This window comes from Eriocheir sinensis, chromosome 19 (genome assembly GCF_024679095.1).
Source record: "Eriocheir sinensis breed Jianghai 21 chromosome 19, ASM2467909v1, whole genome shotgun sequence".
NCBI lineage: Eukaryota > Metazoa > Arthropoda > Malacostraca > Decapoda > Varunidae > Eriocheir > Eriocheir sinensis.
Window position 1 is genome coordinate 18,493,399 of NC_066527.1, and position 22,587 is coordinate 18,515,985.

Consider the following 22,587-nt stretch of genomic DNA (forward strand, 5'->3'; position numbering starts at 1 on the left):
TAGTGGAATCCGATCAAAAGGTTCATATATTTCCTTGAACCTCTGTTTATGAATTCAAATGTGTTCTTCCCTTCCCCTTAATACAGTGAGATAATACAATGAGCTTCCTTTCCCTTTTAATCGTGTGAAATATGATCCCTTTGCGTTCGTTATAGTTTAGTGGAATCCGATCAAAAGGTTCATATATTTCCTTGATCCTCTGTTTATGAATGCAATTGTGTTCTCCCCTTCCCTTTAGTACAGTGAGATAATACAATGAGCTTCCTTTCCCTTTTAATCGTGTGAAATATGATCCCTTTCCGTCCCTCTTAGTTTAGTGGAATCCGATCAAAAGGTTCATATATTTCCTTGATCCTCTGTTTATGAATGCAATTGTGTTCTCCCCTTCCTGTCAGTCCAATTAAACAATACAATGAGCTTCCCTTCCCTATAATCGTATGAAATATGATCCCTTTCCGTCCCTTATAGTTTAGTGCAATCCGATCAAAAGGGTCATATACTCCCTTGATCCTCTGAATATTGGTTTCAATGATCCATTAGTACCTTCCTTTTTGTATAGGGAAATAACACAATAAGTTTCCCTTCCCTTTAATCGTGTGAAATATGATCCCTTTCCATCCCTTATAGTTTAGAGGACTCCGATCAAGAGGTTCATACACTCCCTTGATCCTCTGCATATTAGTTTCAATGATCTATAAGTATCTTCCCTTTAGTATAGTGAAATAAAAATGAGCTTCCCTTCCCTCTTAATCGTGTGGAATATGATCCCTTTCCTTCCCTGATAATATATTGTAATTCGATAAGGAGGTTCATGTATTCCCTCGAGCCTCTGTTTAATAGTTTCAAATGTGTTCTAACCTTCCCTTTAAATCAGTAATAGAGTACAATGAGTCCGTATGTTCCTTTGATATAATGAAACATGATCCCTTTCCGTCCCTTATGATATACTGTGATCCGTTAGATTCGTGTTATTTCCTTAATTCTGAGCTTGTGTTTCAATGAGTCCTTCCCTTCCCCTTAATCCAGTGAAATGTACAATGCCTTCAATACATTATGAAGTTATGAAGCCTCTCCATCATTATGTATAGTGTAATGGGATAGATTCTGATCCTCTTGTGACAGTGTTAATACGATAGAGATGCTTTAAGAATCTCGACTTTCGCTAACATTGCTTTCCTCCTCTTCTTTCCGCCCTCTCATCCTTCTTCCTTCTCTTTCATCTCTTCCTTTTTCTCCTCCTCCTCCTCCTCCTTCTCTTTACTCTTTTATTTTCTTCTCACCCTCCTTTCCTTCTTTCCTCTCCTTGTCTCCTTTTACTCTTTCTCCTCCTCCTCGTCTTCCTGTTCTTCTTTTTCTTTTCTTTTTTTCTTCTTTTTTCTTCTTTTTATTTTTCTTCTTCTTCTTCTTCTTCTACTTCTTCTTCTATTTCTTTTTCTTCTTCTTCTTCTTCTTCTTCTTCTTCTTCATTTCTTCCTCCTCCTCCTCCTCCTCCTCCTCCTCCTTTTCTTCCTCCTCCTCCTCCTCCTCTTGTAACTCCTCTTTCTAACATGATTATACCACCATCACCATTACCATTACTACCTCTCTCCTCCTCCTCCTCCTCCTCCTCCTCCTCCTCCTCCCTCTCCTCCTCCTAATCCTCCTATCCTCCTCCTCCTCCTCCTCCAATTAGTTATCCGCCCAGTCCCTGATATCTGTCCTCTTGGCTGTGATTGTGTCGACTGTACGTGGTAAAAGACAGACTTAAGGACATATTTTAAGGAAGGACCCCAAAAATTTAAGGACCGTGGAAGGACACTATAAGAACTTAAACATACATTCAAGGACAGACCCCGAGAATTTAAGGACAGACCCCAATTTAACGTATTTTTAAGGACAGACCTCGAGAATTTAACGTATTTTTAAGGACAGACCCCAATTTAACGTATTTTTAAGAATACACCCAAAGCATTTAACGTATTTCTAAGGACAGACCCCAAGAATTTAAGGACAGACCCCAATTTAACGTATTTTTAAGAACAGACCAAAAGAATTTAACGTGTTTCTAAGGACAGACCCCAAGAATTTATGGACAGAACCCAATTTAACGTATTTTTAAGAACAGACCCAAAGAAATTAACATATCTCTAGGGACAGACCCCAAGAATTTCACACATTTTTAGGAGAAGACACAAAGCACTTAACGTACATTCCATTAGCATTTTTTAAGGACATACCCTGAAAATCTAACGAACAAACACGGACAGACCCCAAAAAGCTTCGTGTACGTTGAAAGGACAGACTAAACTACAACCTCGGCCAAGTGCTCTGTGTGTTTCTATGTATTTTTTGTGTTTTTGTAATTTCCTCTCTCTCTCTCTCTCTCTCTCTCTCTCTCTCTCTCTCTCTCTCTCTCTCTCTCTCTCTCTCTCTCTCTCTCTCTCCCTTTGTTCCCCCTTTTCATTCTCTCGGCTATGTGATTCTGAGCAATTTTCTCCCCCCTTCTACTCTCCATGTCAATCTTCCACTCTCTCTCTCTCTCTCTCTCTCTCTCTCTCTCTCTCTCTCTCTCTCACTCCCTCTCTCCCTCTCTCTCTCTGTCCCACGCTCCCTCCCACTCTTTCCTTTCTTTCCACCCAACGTATATTTTTTACAATTTTTCCCCTCACCTCCTGTCTGTCATCTCCCCCCCCCACACACACACATACTCTTCCTCCCTCCCTCCACTCTCTCTCTCTCCTGCACTTTACCTTTCTTCTCTCTCTCTCTCTCTTTGCGCTCTCTCTCACCTGTCCCTCTCGTCCTCTCCTCCTCCTCTCTCTCCCCCATTAAAGGTTCAAAGTCCACATGCTGAAACATACAGAAATTTCCCACAAACATCAAGAGTACAGTTTACCTTTCCTCTTCCCGCCTACGACCCTACCTGCCTGCCTACCTGCCTGCCTACCTGCCGGCCTCCCTACCTCCCTTCCTTTCTACCTGCCTTCCTTCCTAACTGCCTTCCTCCATAACACCTGCCTCCCTTGCTTACCTGTACACGTGGATTCGTATTAGATTTTTAACAGCAAGGCAGAAAGCGCAAGGGCCAAAAAATAGAGACAGCGATAAAATGGCCCGCTAAACACTGCTACGATTAAAGCAAACAAAAAGAGAGGGCGGTAGAGAGATCAGTTTCGGGTGGAGAGGTGTCTTGATAACCCCCTTGAAAGATGCCTAGTTAGTTAGTCGTTAATTAATGCATGTGTTGATATGTATGGAATAGTGTTTATTTTTTATTTATTTTATTTTTTCAGTAAAGGAAACAGCTCAAGGGCAAAAAACAACAACGCTAATGAAAAAAAGCCCGCAAATCACTTCTGCTATTAAAAGAGCATACATATATACATGCATCTATACGTATACTTTTAAGCATACATATATCTACATGCATTGTAAAATAATGTATACGTGGAAAAGATGTTGGTATGTATCATTATTATGTCATATCTTCTTCTCTTTATTTTTGTTTTTATTTTTCTTCTTTTTCTCTTCCTCCTCCTCCTTTTCCTCCTCCTCCTCTTCTTCCTTCTTTTTTTCTTTTTCTTTTTCTTTTTCTTCTTCTTCTTCTTCTTCTTCTTCTTCTTCCTCCTCCTCCTCCTCCTCCTCCTCCTCCTCCTCCTCCTCTTTTCCACGCACTCATAAAACATGTAAACAAGCAAACCAACAAGGAAGCAAACACACACACACACACACACACACACACACAAGTACTCAAATATACACACACAAAAAAAATAAGACATGTGTAATTACGTGTAGACACAAAAAAAAAGTGAACAATTTCCTCTCTTAAAAGAAAAAAAGTAAAAGATAAAAAGGAAAGTATGATTACAGAGAAAAGTAAATGCTCCAACAACAGTAATTTCCCTGAACGAAACTTTTTGACACGCGTATAAAGCAAAAAAAAAAAATGTACTAAAGAAAACAACAGCAACAACAAAAACAACAACAACGAAAGAAAAACTCGCTCAACTTCCTTATGCAAAAGTTAATTAAGCGAGCACGTTATTCTTTTTTTTTTTCTCTCCATCACTTTTCTTCCCTTTAATTTGGTAAAAAAAAAAGAAGAGGCAGTTAGGTAAGAACTGGTGAAAATGGAGGTAAGAAAAGGGAAGTAGGTTAGCAGATAGGTAAGGCAGGTAAACAGGTAGCCAGGTAAACAAGGTAAGAAACAGGTGGTATATAGATAGGTAAGAAGAGACAGGTAGGTAAAAAAATAGAAGAGGCTGGTAGGTAAGAATCAGTAAAAATGGAGGTAAGAAAAGGGAAGTAGGTAAGCAGATAGGTAAGGCAGGTAAACAGGTAGCCAGGTAAACAAGGTAAGAGATAGATGGTATATAGATAGATAATAACAGGTAGGTAAACACGTAGGTAAGAACATAGGGAGGAAGAGGACTGTTGTAATTGTTATAGAGGGTAAGTGCAGCAAAATTCGGTAGTTCTATAAATGACCAAAAACACAACTAGGAGAATTTAAAACGAATACTACAGGTGCGTGAATTAGGGCAGACAGGTGCTAATTAACAGGTGAACGGGAGCGGCTGTGTATGATGATGATGGTAATGGCGATAATGATAATGGAAAAAATAGTTATAGCAATGATTTAAAAGTGGATGTGAATGCTCCCTCCCTCTCACCGGCGATTATTAACACTTTTTAGGCCCTTTTTTGTTAATTGGTATATATGAATTTAAATCTCTCTCTCTCTCTCTCTCTCTCTCTCTCTCTCTCTCTTTTTGTGCAAGGGTTTATTTGTCCATGTGTGTGTGTGTGTGTGTGTGTGTGTGTGTGTGTGTGTGTGTGTGTGTGTGTGCGTGTGTGTATACTAGACATCCGTTCACGTACTTTTTAACACACACACACACACACACACACACACACACACACACACACACACGTACACACACACTAAGCCTCCTCTGAAAGCCTCCATTTGACATCACATACACACACACACACACAAAAAAAAAAAAATCATAGAGATCAAAGGCGGATATTTATACCCTGAAATTTCGGCTTTATGTACAACCATTTGTCTTTTTTTTTTATTGTTGGAGAAATTGATATACATAGTTACTCATCGCTCTCTCTCTCTGTATTAAACTGTATGGTATTTAGCTCTTTTTGTCTGTCTGTCTGTTTGTCTAGCGGTCGGTCGGTCGGTCGGTTTCTGTCTTTCTATCTGTGTTATGTTCGTTAAATTTGTTGGTAAGAAAATGTGTACCTCTGTGTTTTCTCTTTCTTTTTCCCTCTGTTTGTCTATCTGTCTGTGTATGTATGTCAGTCTGTTAGTATGAGCATGTCTGCCTCTTTGTCTGTCTGTCTGTCTCTGTTTCTCTTTCTCTTTCTTCTAAACTATTTTTGCAATTTCTCGTTTTGTTTGTATTCCATTAACTCCGCTTCTCTCTCTCTCTCCCCTTCTTTCTTTCTTTCTTTGTTTTCCTTCTCTCTTTCCTTCCTTTCTTTCAACTTGTAACTCAACCGACAAGGGAAAACAATCTGCTGGATCTGGTACATGTAAGTGACCCCGACCTCATTCGCGACTGTGAAGTTGGTGAGAAAATTACTGGTTGCGATCACCACTTAATCCGTTTTAATGTCAACATAAGTCACAAACTCGTAGACAATCCGTCAGTAATACCAGATTACAAAAAAGCAAATTTCAACCTAGCCCGTGAGCTGCTTCCCTCTGTGACCTGGGACGACCAACTTAACCTCACCGACAATACAATCGACAACGTGTGGAACGACTTCAAATATAAGCTTTTGGGGGTAGAGAAGGCTACAGTGCCTACGAGACCCAGGCGAGTAAATGGTGCTGTAGATCCACCGTGGATGACCAGAGAAATAAAAAGGGCAGTAAACCTAAAAAAAAAAGGAATTATAACCTAATGAAAGAGAACGACACGGCTGAAGCCCGTACACAGTACCAAAACAGCCTCAGAGCTTGTCGCACCCTTATTCGTAGTAAACGCAGCTATGAAAAACAAATAGCGCGCGACATCAAAACCAACTCCAAAAAATTCTTCACATACATCAGATCGAAAAAGAAAGTAAAATCCAATGTTGGTCCCCTGACAGACGAGACCGGATCTGTAACTCAGGACAGTAAACAGATGGCCAGAATCCTCAACAGTAACTTCGCATCCGTGTTCACAGTCGAGGACACCGAAACCATTCCCGAGGGCCCTGACCCGCCGAGTGAGATCACGCCCCTGGATATTGACTCAATATGCGACCAAAAAGTGTTTGCCACCGCGGTTATTAAAAGAGCTTAAACAACAAATAGTTCAGCCACTCACTAACATATTCAACCGGTCAGTCCAACTAAACAAGGTCCCGGAAGACTGGAAGATGGCGAACGTAACACCGACTTTCAGAAAAGGAGACAAAAGCGTTGCATTAAACTACAGGCCCATAAGTTTGACATCAGTGGCAGGAAAAATACTCGAAATGATTATTAGAGACAAACTTGTTAAGTTTCTAGAAGACAACAACATAATCTACGACACCGAACATGGCTTCACGAACAAGCGCTCCTGCCTAACGAATTTATTAGACTTCTTCCAAGGTATATAAAAGAACTGGGATGCCCCCATCCCCAGTGATGTTATATACCTGGACTTTCAGATAGCCTTCGACAAGGTACCGCACGAGCGACTCCTTAAGAAACTGCACTCAGCGGGCACTGGAGCCAATCTGATCGCGTGGATAAGAGATTGGCTCATCGGCAGAAAACAACGATTGGCTTCCAGTCACTAGTGGAGTGCCTCAAGAGTCAGTGCTGGGACCCATCCTCTTTATCATATATATCAATGACCTAGAATCAGGACTGAAATCCACAATATCGAAATTTGCTGATGACACTAAGGTGGGGGGAAAGGCCCTCACAAAGACCGACTGCGAAATCATTCAGAAAGACCTCAATCACATTATCGAATGGTCGGAAAAATGGCAAATGTCCTTTAATGTTGACAAATGCAAAGTCATGCACATTGGGTCTAGAAATAGTAACCACATATACATCATGAATGGGAGACCTCTACAGGCGATGCAGGAGGAAAAGGATCTTGAAGTCACTATCAGCAGTGACCTGAAACACGCGAATCACTGTAAAAAAGCATATAACAAAGCCAACACTATGCTCGGGTTCATAGCGAGGAACTTCGAGTGTAAAACGCCAGACGTGATGCTATCCTTGTATAATTCCATGGTAAGACCGCACCTCGAGTATGCAGTACAGTTCTGGTCTCCTAATTACAGAAAGGACATTAATTTATTGGAGGGCTCAACCGTACGAGGAACGACTCAAGCGACTTAATCTCTTTACATTGGAGAAAAGACGCCTACGAGGGGATAAATTCAAGTCTTCAAGTCCCTGAAAAAGTTCAGTAACGTCAATTACTCCAAATTCTTTGAAGTGCAAACCAATTCAAGAACTAGAAATAACGGTTTACCCATTCAGCCCAGTCGATGTAACACTGACATTGGAAGGAGTTTCTTTTCAAACCGAGTCATCCGCCACTGGAACAATCTTCCCTCAGAAGTAGTAAATGCGAATACCATCAACTCCTTCAAATATAGAATCGACCGTCACTTCGCTGCGTCGGGAGTAAACTGAATAACGAGGTGCTTTCATCTGCTCCTCAATATCGAGCAGATTAAATCACCCAAGCGGGCGACCTCGTAATGAGCCAATAGGCTTTCTGTTGCCTGCATTTCCATGTTTCCATGTTTCTTTCTTTATTCATTTATCTATTTATATTTATTTATTTGTCTCATTCTCATTATCATTCTCACTCTCACTCTCACTGCACACACTCACCTTTGCCTTCTCTCTCTCCCACAGGTGTGTAAGAACGTGACCTCAGTAATCAGGCGTCATCAGCTCACCTGCCCAATCAGCTTACCTGCCAAGAAAGAAGAGAAAATAAGACAAATATGAAAACTGAAAAGAAAAAGATATGAAAAACAATTACTATACTTCGTGGAGATGAATAATTCTGAGTCTGTTTATTATTTGTTGAAGCAGAAAATAAGGAAAAAAAAGTGAAAAAAAAAGTGAGATAAAAAAGTAGACAACGAAGAAGAGGAAACAGACAAACAGACAAACATATATGAGTCTATTATTTATTCACAGAAAAAAAAACACTAAAGAATATCAGTGAAAAAGTGAGATATAGAAAAATGAGCTGGAAAAAGAAGAACAGGGAAGAGACAAACAGAGAAACAGCAAAATCTACCACTTGTCCACAGCAGAAAAGAAAGGAAATAAGAAAAGTAAACCAGTGAAAAAATTCGATGAGAAAAGAACTAAAGAAAGAACAGGGAAGAGACAAACAGAGAAACAGCAAAATCTATCACTTGTCAACAGCAGAAAAGAAAGAAAACAAGAAAAATAAACGGGGAAAAAGTGAAATACAAAGCAGACAGAGAAGAAAGTGAAGTAAAAATAGACAAGAAGAAAGTGAAACAAAAAATAGGCAAAGAGGAACAGGAAACAAACACACAGACGAACAGAAAGCCCACAGGGGAAAGACACAACACCACAACGAAGTAATACAAAAAAGAGAAGAATTACATAGAAGTGAATAAACAAACAGTGAATAAGGTGGAAATAAGAGACCTAGCCCACAGAGGGAAGGACATGGACGAACAGGGACACAGAAACCGAAAGAAAAATAAATATACAGATCAAAGAAACGAGAGTAAATAAAGAAAAACAACTGTGGTAAAAGTGGAGGGGAAGGAACGACCCAAAGGAGCAGATGGAAGAAAGAAAGAGGAAGAGAAAGAGGGAAGAATAGATTGAAACGCAGAGAGAATATATAAAAAAGAGGAACAACGAAGAGGAGACGGAAGTTGAGTTGACAAATAAATGGAGAAAATAGCGAAGTTGTTGTTCTGAGTAGCTTTAAGAAGATGAAAAAGGGAGAGGGAAAGGGAATATGGGTTAGAAAATAGAAATAAAAACTAATCTGTAATAAAAAAAAAGCAGAATTAAGTAGATAAAGTGAAGGTTGAAAATGCGTTGTAGATTCAGAATAGCAGCTTTAGGAAGAGGATAAAAGGGAGAGGGAAAGATGATACGGAAGTTAGAAAAAACTGTAAAAAAGAAAAAGAAGCAGAATTAAATAGATAAATAAATGGAAAAAGAAGTGAAGGCTGAAAATACGTTCTTGAAGTTTCAGAATAGAAGCTTTAGGAAGAGGATAAAAGGGAGAGGGAAAGAGAATACGGAAGTTAGAAAATCAAAAGAAATCTGCAAACAGGAAGCAGAATGATAAAAAAAAAGATAAATAAGTGCAAAAAAAGGTGAAAATTTTAAAAAGACGTTGTTGTAAGTTCTGAATAGCTTTAAGGAGGATAAAAGGGAGAAAGAAAATACGGTGGTTAGAAAATGAAAAAAAATCTGCAAAGAAGAAGCAAAATAATTAAAAATACAAATAAACGCAAATAAAAGGAAATAGTTGAAAAAGATGTTATTGTAGACTCAGAATAGCAGCTTTGGGAAGATGATAAAGGGGAGAGGGAAAGGGAATACGGAAGTTAGCAAATCAAAAGAAATCTGCAAATAAATAAAAAAATACAGATAAAAGGAAATAGTTGAAAAAAATGTTATTGTAGATGGAGAATAGGAGCTTTAGGAAGAGGAGGAAAGGGAGAGGGAATGAGAAATCGAAAGTTACAGAATGAAAAAAAGAAATGTGCAAAACAGGAAGAAGTTAAATTTATAAGTAATTAACAAAAAGGTGAAAGATGAGTTAGCAGAGATGCAGAATAAGTTTAAGGGAAGAGGAGAAAAGGGAGAGGGAAAGAGAAATCGAAAGTTACAAAATAAAAACAAAAAAAATTAAAAGATGTGCAAAACAGGAAGAAGTTAAATTTATAAGTAATTAACAAAAAGTCGAAAGATAGGTTAGCAAAGATGCAGAATAAGTTTTAGGAAGAGGAGAAAAGGGAGAGGGAATGAGAAATCGAAAGTTACAAAATAAAAACAAAAAAATAAAAAGATGTGCAAAACAGGAAGAAGTTAAATATATAAGTAATTAACAAAAAGGCGAAAGATGAGTTAGCAAAGATGCAGAATAAGTTTAAGGGAAGAGGAGAAAAGGGAGAGGGAATGAGAAATCGAAATTTACCGAAAAAAAAAAAAGATGTGCAAAACAGGAAGAAGTAATTGAAAAAAAAAGGCGAAATATGAGTTAGCAAAAATGCAGATTAAATTTTAGGAAGAGGAGAAAAGGGAAAGGGAAATTATACACGCAACAGCTACAAAAGAAAAAGAAAACAACATGACAAAAGGAACCAGAAATTAAATATATAAATAAATGCAAAAAATGGCAAGTTAGGTTTATAAAGATGCAGAATATGTTTAAGAGGAGAGGAAAAGAGAATATACGGAACAGCTATAAAATAAAGAAAATAAATCTACAACAAGGAAACAGAAACTTAATGTATAATCAAATGAAACAGTGGTAAGTGTTAGGCTTCTTAATATGCAGAATAAGCTTGAGGAAGAAGAGAGAAGGAATAGGAAAAGAAATACGGAACACATACAAAAGAAGAGAAAAAGTATGCCTCAAAAAGGAAGGGTGAGGGGAAAAAAAGAGATAAAAGAGAAAAATAATCCACAAAGAGGAAGCAAAAGTTAAATTGATAAAATAAATAATATAATTAATAAAGGTGCATAATACGTTCTAGGAGGAGAAGAAAGGGAGATAAAGAGGGAAGGGAGGGTGAGGGGGAAAAAAAAAGAGAAAAAAGAAAAATAGTCAAAAAGAGGAAGCAAAGGTTAACTTGATAAAATAAATAACATAAAAGGTGAGCGTAAAATTAATTGAGAGGCAAAATACGTTCCAGGAAGAGAATAAAGGGAGATAAAGAGGGAGCACAAAACAGGCACAAAAGAAAAATAAAAGGCAATTTGCAGAAAGGCTACGTAAATAAAATACACAAATAAATCCAAAAATAGTTAGACTTGAATTCACAAAGACGCAGCGTAGGTTTTAGGAAGAGGAGAAAAGGGAGAGAGAAAAAGAAAAACCAGAAAATAGATCCGTAAAAAGGAGGTGAAAGCTAAAAGGATAAAGCAACACAAAAAAGGGTCAGAGCTGAGTTGACGGAGACGCAGAATAAGTTTTTGAAAAGAGGAGAAAAAGGAGAGAAAAGGCGAATACGAAATGGCCACCAAATAAAGAGAGAAGTAAACTGTGAAAGAGGAAACAAAAGTCTAATTCAAGTATAAATGGGTAAATTGACCTCTCTTTTGGGTGCTCTTTACTTTCATCTTTTATAGGAGCGGTGAGTAGCGGGCTTTATGTTGTACTTTTTTTATTGCCCTTGAGCCGTGTCCTCTGTTGTAAAAATATAAAAAAAGGTGAAAGGTGAAGATATTGTAGAGGGAAAAGAAAAAAGATAAAAAAAAGAGAAAAGAGAAAAAAAGACAAGCAATCAGCATAAAGGAAGTAGAAGTTAAAACGATAAGGAAAAATATAATCAGAGTTGAGTTGAAAAAGATGCAGATTAATTTTAGGAAGAAGAGGAAAGAAGAGGAAAAGAGAATATGCGAAACAGCTACAAAATCATAGAAACGAAATCTTCAAAAACAGGACGCAAAGGAAAATTGATAGAGAAATGGAAAAAAAGGTGAAAGGTTAAAGAGTGAGAGGAGAAAAAGGAAAAGAGAAAAGAGAATAAAAAGTCGGTAAACAGGAAGAAGTTAAAACGATGAAGAGATACAAAAATAATTAGAGTTGAGTTGACAAAGATGCAGATTAATTTTAGGAAGAAGAGGAAAGAAGAGGAAAAGGGAATATACGGAACAGCTACAAAACCATAGAAACGAAATCTTCAAAAATAGGACGCAAAGGAAAATTGATAGAGAAATGGAGAAAAGATGAAAGGTTATAATGGGAGAGAAGAAAAAGGAAATAAGAAAAGCGAAAAGAGCATAAAAATAGGTAAAAAGCAAGAAGTTAAAAAGATAAAGAAATACAAAAAATAAAGAGTAAGAGTTGAGTTAAGAAAAATGCAGAATAAGTTTTAGGAAGATGATAAAAGAGAAGAGAAAAAGATAATATTCAATAGTTGCAGAATAAAAAAAATAATTGCAAGAAGGAAGCAGATGTAAAAAAATGATAAATGAATGGAAAAATAATAAATGGTCCGAAATGTTTGTAAAGATGTAGAATAAGTTTTAGAAAGAGGATACAAAGGAGAGAAAAAGAAAATACCTTACAGTTACAAAATAAAAAGAAAAGAGAAGAAACTTGCAAAACCGGCAGCAGAAGGTAAAGACATAAATGCAAAAAGAGCAAAAGTTGGGTTGATCAAAGATGCAGAATAAGCTTTAGGAAGAGAAGAAAAGGTAGAGAAAGAAAGAATACGAGACAGCTGCGGAATAAAAAGAAATCTACAAAACGGAGAAAGAGTTGAATGTATGATGATAATAAAAATAAAATGGAAAGACGTAGGTTGACATAGGTGCAAAATAAGTTTAAGGAAGAGAATAAAAGGGAAAGAAAAAGACAATTCGAAACAGTTACAAAATTAAAAGAAAAAGGAAAGTAATTTGCAAACAGGAAGTAGAAATAAATAGAAATCTACAAAACGGAGGAAGAGTTGAATGTATGAAAATAATAATAAAAAAAATGGAAAGACGCAAGTTGACATAGGTGCGGAATAAGTTTTAGGAAGAGAATAAAAGAAGAGGAAAAGAAAAAAAGTAAAGAATTGAAAGGGATAAAATAATAACAGCAAAAAAAAAGAAAGTAGAGAAAGAAAACGGACAAAAAAAGTGAAAGTATAAATGCTAAAAAAAATACAAGTGCAGAAAGTGATAAAAGATAAAATAGAAACAGTTAGAAAATTAAAATAAAAAGGAAACTAATTTGCAAACAGGAAGCAGAAGTTTTATATATAAGTAAATGACAAAATGGGAAAGTTGAATTTGACAAAGATCCACAATAAGTTTTAGGAAGAAAATAAAAAAAAGGAGAGAAAAAGACAATTCGAAACAGTTACAAAATTACAAGAGAAAGGAAAGTAATTTGCAAACAGGAAGTAGAAAGTTTTATATATAGGTAAATAACAAAATGGTGAAAGTTGAATTGGCAAACTGCACAATAAGTTTTAGGAAGATGATAAAAAGGAGAGACAAAAAAACACAATTCGAAACAGGTACCAAATAAAGGGAAAACTAATTAAAGCGGAGGTTGAATAAACAAACGAATACGAAAATGTTAAGAGTTGGGTTTATAAATATGCGGAATAAGTTTGAGGCATAAGATAAGATAGAAAACGAGAATAGCCCCTTGAGGAACAGTTGCTACAAAATATAAATAGAGAAAACATAGCGAGGAGGGAAGGAAGTTAAGGCAGAGGAAAGGTGAAGTTGGGGGCATACGCTGAAGATACGCGCGGCTTCAGTGCTCGTCTCCGTGACATTGTAGGGAAACAGGATGAAATAGTCACATTGTAGGGGAACGGGATGAAATAAAGTTAATGGGATGAATGAATACAATAATGGTAAATGTTGATATTATTACAGATACAAAAATAACAATGACTGGTGAAAAATTAAAATAGAAATCGAGGATGAATGAGTTATTGATGAAAAAATAAATACAAGAGAAGAAAATAAAATAACAAAAAGAAGCAAAAATTGTCCACTGCAAAGCGCCACCATAAAACAGATGATAAAAGTGAAAGAAGAAAAAACAAAAGCAAACAAGGGGAAGAGTTAAGTGACAGAGAGGAAAAACAAATGAAAGAATAGCAAAAAAAAAAGACAGGAAGCAGAAAAGGTTATCGAAGTAAAGACATAGGAAACGAAATACAAGAAAAAAAGACCGAAAAGAAGAAAAAAAAGAAGAATTAAGTGACAGGGTACAAAAAAAAGTGAACGAATAGCAGAAAAAAAAATCAGATCAGAAGCAGAAAACGACATCGAAGTAAAAATAAAGTGGAAACGAAAATAAAAGTGGAGAAAAGTGAAGAAAAAGTGCAACGCTAAAAATAAGTGACAAAGAAAACATTGAAAAAAAAGGTAGAGAGGAAGTAAAAGGTTAAAAAAAAAGGTGGAAACGAGAAAAAAACTGCGATAAAAGAGAAGTAGAAAAATAAAAGAAACACACACACACACACACACACACACACACACACACACACACACACACACACACACACACACACACGCACACACATAGCCGTGAAAAATCAGGGGATGAGCTGGACCGTGTGAGCGCGAGAGAAAAAGAAAAAAAAAGAATAAAAATACGGACGGGGACAGGCAACACACTAAAGGAGGAGGAGAGAGAGAGAGAGAAAAAAAACCAGGGCGACGAAATGGTGGAATAAAGAAAAAAGAAAAAAAAAAAGAAAGAGAAACAAGAGAAGTGGAACGAAGAAAATAAAACGAAGTGAACTATAAAAAAAAATACAGAAAAGATGAGTTAAAGTGATTTTGTGAAGAAGCGAAAGAAACAAGAAAACAAAAAGAAATAATATAAAGAAAGAGAAACAAAGAAAGACGAAGTGGACAATAAAAAAATAAACGAAAAAATAAAGAAAAAATGAGTTAGAAGTGAATTAGTGAAAGAGTGAAAGAAAGAAGAAAAAAATAAGAAGAAAACAAAAGAAATAAAAAAAAGAGCAAACATGAATGACAGAGAAATAACGAAAATGACGATGATAAACACGAAAAGATAAAAGAAAGAAAGAAAGAAAGAAAGAATAAACGAACAAAACAAAAAGAAAGGAAGAAAAAGGAAAAGAGGAAAGAAAAAAAATACAAGAACACTTTTTACCTCCTTCTCTCCCTATGGCGGAGGAAAAAAGGTGGAGAGTGGAAGGAAGAGGAGGAGGAGGAAGAAGAGAAGGAGGAGGAGGAGGAGGAAGACGAGAGGGGAGAAGAGTAACCTCCCACCCCTCCCCCACCCTCTTCCCCTCCCCCTTCCTCCCCTTCATCTTCAGCATCATCTTCCTCATCTTCGTCGTCCCCCTCACCAACGCCACCTTCGATTTTGGTGAGTATGAGTCTGATAGTGATGATGATGATGATGATGATAATGAGAGTGAGGTGAAAGTGAGGTGACAGTAAAAATGAAAGTGAGGTGCATATGAAAATGATAGTGAACGGAAAGTGAAAGTGAGGTGAAAGTGAAAATGAAAGTGAGGTGCAAGAGAACATTAGAGGTGAAACAGACAGTGAAAATGAAAGTGAGTTGAAAGTGAAAATGATAGTGATGAAAGTAGTAGTAGTAGTAGTAGTTGTGTTGGTGGTGATGGTGATGGTAGTGGTGTTGGTGGTGATGGTGGTGATGGTGAAAGTGATGGTGGGTGTCGCATTTTCAGTGATAATGAGCACGGTGTTGACTTCAATCACTTGCCGTCATTATACTTGATGATGACGATGATGTGGAGAAGGAAGAGGATAATGAGGAGGAGGAGAAGGAGGAGGAGGAGGAGGAGGAGGAGGAGGAGGAGGAGGAGGAGGAGGAGGAGGAGGATCACGAACGAACAAAATAGGAAAGAAAAAAATAGAAGGGTACATACTAGTAACAAAAAAAGAAAGGAAGGAAAAGAAAGGGACAAAATAATAACAGGGGAAAAAGAAAGGAAAGAAAGAAAAGGGGCAAAATAAAAACAGTGAAAAAATAATAACTCAGGAGAGAAGGAGGAGGAAAAGAAAATACGGAACAGGTACAAAATAAAAGAAAAAGTATGCTTCAGAGAGGAAGGGTGAAGGAAAAAAAGAGAAAAGAGAAAAATAATCCACAAAGAGGAAGCAAAAGTTAACTTGATAAAATAAATGACATAAAAGGTAAGCGCAAAATTAATAGAGCTGCAAAATACGTTCCAGGAAGAGAACAAAGGGAGATAAAGAGGGAACACAAAACACTTACAAAAGAAAAGGAAAAGGCAATTTGCAGAAAGGCTGCATAAATAAAATACACAAATAAATCCAAAAAATAGTTAGAGGTGAATTAATAAAGACGCAGCGTAAGTTTTAGGAAAAGGAGAAAAAGAAAGTAGAGAAAGAAAAGCAACAAGTAATAAAAGAAGGAAAGTATAAACGCTAAAAAAAAATAGAAGTGCAGAAAATGATAATAGATAAAAGGAAAATAAACAACAATTACAGAATCAGATAAGAAGAGAAAGACAAGAATAAATGCAGGACATAAAAGTAAAACAGATACAGAAAGAAAAAAAAGTTAGCGAGTTTAAAATCTTTCTTTCGTTCTTTCTCCCCTTGACACGAACTCTTCTTTCTTCTTCTTCTTCTTCTTCTTCTTCTTCTTCTTCTTCTTCTTCTTCTTCTTTTCGTCCTTCTCCTCCTGCTTTTCTTTTCATTTTCGTATTTTTCTGTTTCTACTTTTTTTCTTCTTTCTCTTCCTCTTATTTTTCTTTCTTCTACTTCTTGCTCTTCTTCTTTCTCTTCTTCTCCTTTCTTTTTCTTCTTCTTCTACTTCTTGTTTCTTCTTTGTTTCTTTTTTTTTCTTTATCCATTTTTTTTCTTCTTTTTTTTCTTCTTCTCCTTTTTCTTTTTCTTCTTTTTCTTCTTCCTGTTCTTCTTTTTCTTATCTTCTTGTTTCTTTTTAGTTTCCTTTTTCCTCTTTCTCTTTTTCCTTTTCGTTTCTTCTTCTCTCTCTTCTTTTATTCATTTTAATCAGGGTCATCTTCACCTTAATTTTACTTTTTACTTTATTCTTTTCTCATTTCCCTTCCTCTTGTTCTTCTTCTTCTTCATCTTCATCTCTCATTCTTCTTGTTCTTGTTGATGCTATACTTTTCCTTCTTTTATTCTTGTTCTTCTTTTCCTTTTCTTCTTTTTCTCTTCTTCTTCTTCTTCTTCTTCTTTTCTTTTGCTCATCATCAACGCTATCAGCTTTCATAATCTCCTTCGTTTTCTCTCTTTTTTTCACAAACACAATCTGCCTCAAATTTCTCTTCTTTATCTTTTCTTCACCCTCATCATCATCCTTACCATCAACATCATCATATTTCTCTTCTTTTACCTCTTCTTCTATTTCTTTCTTAACAACTTTATTATCGAAATCCAATGAAAATTTAGTAGCGGGGAACTTATAGGATACTGATGAAGAAATGATATAGGTTGATTAGCATATCTACGTAATATTAAAGAGAGAGAGAGAGAGAGAGAGAGAGAGAGAGAGAGAGAGAGAGAGCATAATCCGAATTTAACTTGGGAAATGTGTGTGTGAGTATGTGTGTGTGTGTGTGTGTGTGTGTGTGTGTGTGTGTGTGTGTGTGTTGGGGCTGAAAGAAAAACGGTAATGAAGAGGAAAAGAAAAACATAATTAGGAGGAGGAGCAAGAAGAAGAAGAGGAGGAGGAAGAGGCGGAGAGAAAATGGAATGAGGAGGATCTGGCGAAATGGAGGAGGAAAAAAAAGAAGATAAAAAAGAAAAAGAGTTAAAGGAAGACGACAAGACTGAGACTCAACGAAAGAGGGGGAGGAGGAGGAGGAGGAGGAGGAGGAGGAGGAGGAGGAGGAGGAGGAGGAGGAGGAGGAGGAGGAGGAGGAGGAGGAAGAGAGAACGATATGCTTCAAGAAGGAGAAGTTAAGGAAGTTACGTCAAACTTAATGCTTGGGGATTCAGGAAGAGGAGAAGGAGGAGGAGGAGGAGGAGGAGGAGGAGGAGGAGGAAGAGGAGGAGGAGGAAGATAAGTGGGAGGTAAGCAATCGAGATACAGTGAATGAATTGGAGATACGGACATGAAGAGGGAGGAGGAAGAGGAGGAAGAGGAGGAGGAGGAGGAGGAGGAGGAAGAAGTGACGGAGAAGGAGTAAGAGGATGAGGAAGAGAAGTAAGCAGAGTCTTGTGAGGGGTCAGAAGAAGCATATCGAAGAGGAAAGGGAAGAGGGACAACATGAAACAAGAGGAGGAGGAGGAGGAAGAGGAAGAGGATGAAAAGGATAAGAAGAATAGAGGAAGAAAAGATAAACAGAGACATTGGTGATATGGATGGTAACAATGATATATATTTTTTTTACATCGAAGGATACGGCTCAAGGGCAACAAAAAGAGTAAAAAAAAAAAAAAAAAAAACGCTACTCGCCGCTCCCACAAAAGAAAAAAGTAAAGAGTAGCCAAAAGAGAGGTCAATTTCGGGTGAAGTGTCCTTTTTAGTATTTAAGAGTTGACAAAATTGAAAATGTAGAAAAGAAAAGACATGAAAAAGGAAAAGAAAAAGGACATAAGAAAGAAGTAAGGAAAAGAGTAGGAAAGGAAAAAACTGCAAAAGAAAAGAGACATGAAAAAGGAAAGAAAAAGGACATAAGAAAGAAGGAAGGAAAAGACCAGGGAAGGAAAGAACTGGGAAAGGAAAGGAAATCAAATGAAAGGAAAGGAAAAAATAATAATATGGATAAAAAGCTGGGAGGGAAACAAATGGAAAAGAAAAGAAAGAAAAGGATGAGAATAAAAGAAGAAAAAACTGGAAAAGAAAAGAAAGAAAAGGATGAGAATAAAAGAAGAAAAGAACTGGAAAAGAAAAGAAAGAAAAGGATGAGAATAAAAGAAGAAAAGAACTGGAAAAGAAAAGAAAGAAAAGGATGATAATAAAAGAAGAAAAGAACAGGAAAAGAAAAGAAAGAAAAGGATGACAATAAAAGAAGAAAAGAACTGGAAAAGAAAAGAAAGAAAAGGATGATAATAAAAGAAGAAAAAACAGGAAAAGAAAAGAAAGAAAAGGATGATAATAAAAGAAGAAAAGAAATGGAAAAGAAAAGAAAGAAAAGGATGAGAATAAAAGAAGAAAAGAACTGGAAAAGAAACGAAAGAAAAGGATGATAATAAAAGAAGAAAAGAGCTGGAAAAGAAAAGAAAGAAAAGGATGAGAATAAAAGAAGAAAAAACTGGAAAAGAAAAGAAAGAAAAGGATGATAATAAAAGAAGAAAAGAACTGGAAAAGAAAAGAAAGAAAAGGATGAGAATAAAAGAAGAAAAGAACTGGAAAAGAAACGAAAGAAAAGGATGATAATAAAAGAAAAGAACAGGAAAAGAAACGAAAGAAAAGGATGACAATAAAAGAAGAAAAGAAATGGAAAAGAAAATACCAGAAAAGGAAAACAAATGGAAGGAGATGAAGAAAACAATGATGAAAAACCTGGAAGTGAAAGAAAAAATATAGGAATTGGTATATAAATAAAACTAAAAGACGAATATGAAAAAAAAGAATATCGAGCTAAAGAAAAAAAAAATAAGGAAAGGGAGCTCATGAAAGAAGAAAAAGCAAAAGAAAGAAAAGAAATGAAAGAAAACGAACTGAAAACCTGCAAGTGAAATAGACAGAAAAAAAAGGAAGGAAAGGAAGATGAAAAAGTAGAGTAAAAGGAAGGAAAGCAGTGAAAAGGGAAAACAATCCAATAGAGAAATAAAGAAAGAAAAGCAAATATAAATAAAATCAACTGTGTACAAATCAAAATAAATAATAAAACTTAATGGCCAGGCATCCGCGGAACCATAACATAAGTATTTAGAGAACATCGATGAGTTAAACACGAAACAACAATACACATTAATAGAGATGAAGTTGAAAATAATAAAAAAGACGCCAAAAAAATAGGATTCAAAACTAATAGTAAAGAGGAATAGTTTTAGTTTGTCTTCGATTATCGTACACACACACACACACACACACACACACACACACACACACACACACACACACACACACACACACACACACACACACACACACATAGTTCCCCTTTATAAAAAACCCACACAACTGTCCCCTCCCCCCCCATTTCCCGTACACACACACACACACACACACACACACACACACACAAACGAACACACACACATCCCAAAACCTCCTCCCATCGTTTCCGTTCCAAGTTGAGCCTTTACTCTCTCTCTCTCTCTCTCTCTCTCTCTCTCTCACACACACACACACGCACACCTTTACATCTGCCCGCAACTCAATAAACGGTGTGTGTGTGTGTGTGTGTGTGTGTGTGTGTGTGTGTTCTCGGTTACTCTTGACGGTTTGGTACGAATTGTTTTTTTTCTTTTTGTTTATCTTTTGTTTGTTTGTTTGTTTCCCTTTATATTTTTTCCCCTTCTTTCGTATTGTTTTCCACGGTTTATTTTTTTTTCTCCCTCCGGTCGTGGAGCATTCTTTTCTCTCTCTCTCTCTCTCTCTCTCTCTCCTTTAGTTCGATATTTTTTTTCCATATTCGTCTTTTATTTTTATTTCTTTATCAATTCCTATACTTTTTTTTCCCTTTCTTTCCTTCCTTCCTCTTTTTTGTTCTTCCTTATTTATTCTTTCTTCCTTCATTCCCTGTTTCTACCTTCGTCTTTTTTTGCTTTTTTTCATTATCTTCCTTTTCCTTTATTCCTTCTTTCCCCACCTCATTTCTCGTTCTCTTTCTCTCTTTTTCTCTTCTCTTCTTACTCTCCTTATTATCTGACTTTCTTCCGACTTGTCTTTCTCTTCGCTATTTTCTCTTCGTCATTCCCTTTTGCATAATTAGCTGTCGCTCTTCACCTCCCTTCCTCCGTTTCTTTCTCTATTTTCCTTCTTTTTCCTCTTCGTTCAATGTATTCTGTGTTTTTTCCTTTTTTTTTCTTTTTCCAATTTCTGTCCTTCATTCATTCTTTCTCCTCTCATTTCTTTTTTCTTTTATTTTCCTTCATCTTCCCTTTTTCCTTTCTTTCTTTCTTTTCTTTTCGTGTCATTTTTGCTTCTCAATTCTCCATTTTCTTCTTATTCTCATTCCTTCAATTTTTGCTTCTGTTCCTATTTTTTTCTTTTGCCTTTCTTCTCCTTCTCTTCTTCCCTTTCTTTCTTCTCTTTTCCAGGTAATTTTGTTCCTCATTTCTTCTTCTTCATCTGCTCTTACTCTTTCATCTTTTGCCTCTGTTCCTGTTTCTTCCTTACCATCCTTCCTCTCTTCTCTTCTTTCTCTTTCCTCTTTTCAGATAATTTTGTTTCTCTTCTTCTTCTTCTTGTCCATTTTCTTCTGGCTCCCATTCATTCAACTTTTGCCTCTGTTCATGTTTTTCTCTTCGCATCCTTCTCCTTCCCCTCTTCCCTTCTTCTCTTTCTTTCTCCTCTTTTCAGATCATTTTGTTTCTCCCTTCTTCTTCTTCTCCATCTTCTTCCAACTCCCATTCATTCAACTTTTCTCCTATTCCCTTTTTCTCTCTCCCTCCCTTTCATTTTCTCTCCGCCCATTCAATCAACTTTCCCCTCCTTTGTTTCTCTCTCCTCTCTCTCTCTCTCCCTCTCCCTCAACTTTCACCTTTCTCTCCCTTTCTCAGTTGCTTTTTTTTTCTTCCACTTTCAATTTGGTTCCTTCCTTTCTTGCCTTCTTTTTTATTTCTTTTTTTCTTTTATTTCTTATTCCACTTTCTATTATTTCCTATCACCATTTTTCTTCCTTCTCATTTGTTTCTTCTCTTTTATTCAATCAGTCCCTGCCTTCCTTTTTTTGTCTCCTTTTCTTTCCTTCTTCCATTCTTCCTTCCATCATCATCTATCGCAATTTCCCTCTTTCTCATTTATCCTTTTCTTCCCGTTCAATCTAATACCTTTCCAATATTTTTCCCTTTCTTTTCTTTCCTTTTTTTTATTTATTCCATTATTTTGTCTTCCTTCCATATTCTGTTATCTTTTATCGTCATATTTCCTCCTTCTCAGATACCTTTTTTTTCTTCTGTTCATTCAAAGTCCCTTTCTTTCTTTCTTCCTTTCCTTTTTCTTTCTTTTCTTTCTTTCATTGTGTCTTTCTTCCTTCCACATTTTATCATAACTTATCACTATCTATCCTACCTATCCATGAATTTATTTAAACTTTCCTATATTCGCTTTTTTTCCTTCATTTCCTATTTCTTCTTTCGTCTGCCTTGCCTTTTTCTTCAATATCCTCCTAATCCCTTATTCATTTTTCTCAACCTCATTATTTCTTGCTCTTCTTCTCTCTTCCTTCCTTCCATACTCTCCTTATTATGTAACCTATCCTAACCTCAATATCTATTAACCTATCAAACCTTTCCTATCCTCCCTATCCATGCATTTATCTAACCTATTCTTGTGTGTATCTATCGTATTGGCACTCACCCCATGACTGCCAGGCCTTTCCCACTCACCCAAGACTCTGTTAAAACCATTTCTCGCCTGTGTCCTTGTTGAATCTGAATTTATCTAACGTAATCCCACTCCTACGTGTCCTTCCCGGGTTCCCTAGGTTCAGAACCATTTGGATATCACTATTATTAAAGCCCTTCATCCATTTATACACTTCAATCAAGTCTCCTCGCACCCTTCACCTTTTCAGAGAATGCAAATTTAAACGGTTAATGCCAACTCTTATATTGCAAGTCTCTCCCTCTGTGAATCATTTTGTTATTTCTCTTTCCCTCCGTTCCGTCCATCTTTATTCCCCTTCTCCTTCCCTCTTCTTTTTCTTTGTTATGTCTTCCTTTTGTTTAGATTAGTTCCCCTTCTCCTCCTCCTCCTCCTCCTCCTCCTTCTTCTTCGTCTTTCGTTTGCATATCGTTGTTTTCTTTTCCTTCTCTTTCCTCTT

General features: G+C 36.5%; 1 protein-coding gene and 1 long non-coding RNA gene across 2 annotated transcripts in view; both read left to right on the top strand.

The window, feature by feature from the left end:
• Positions 1–9,329, top strand: part of LOC127000833 (uncharacterized) — a 106,102-nt gene extending 96,773 nt beyond the window's left edge. The window contains exon 3 of the long non-coding RNA XR_007754543.1: positions 7,868–9,329. This is a non-coding gene — a long non-coding RNA (uncharacterized LOC127000833). The remainder of the gene's footprint in view (positions 1–7,867) is intronic.
• Positions 9,330–12,191: 2,862 nt separating this feature from the next.
• Positions 12,192–22,587, top strand: part of LOC127000999 (uncharacterized) — a 127,505-nt gene continuing 117,109 nt past the window's right edge. Inside the window, exons 1-2 of the mRNA XM_050865173.1 lie at positions 12,192–12,205; positions 14,995–15,095. Of these exons, the coding sequence (XP_050721130.1) occupies positions 12,192–12,205; positions 14,995–15,095 (115 nt within the window). The remainder of the gene's footprint in view (positions 12,206–14,994; positions 15,096–22,587) is intronic.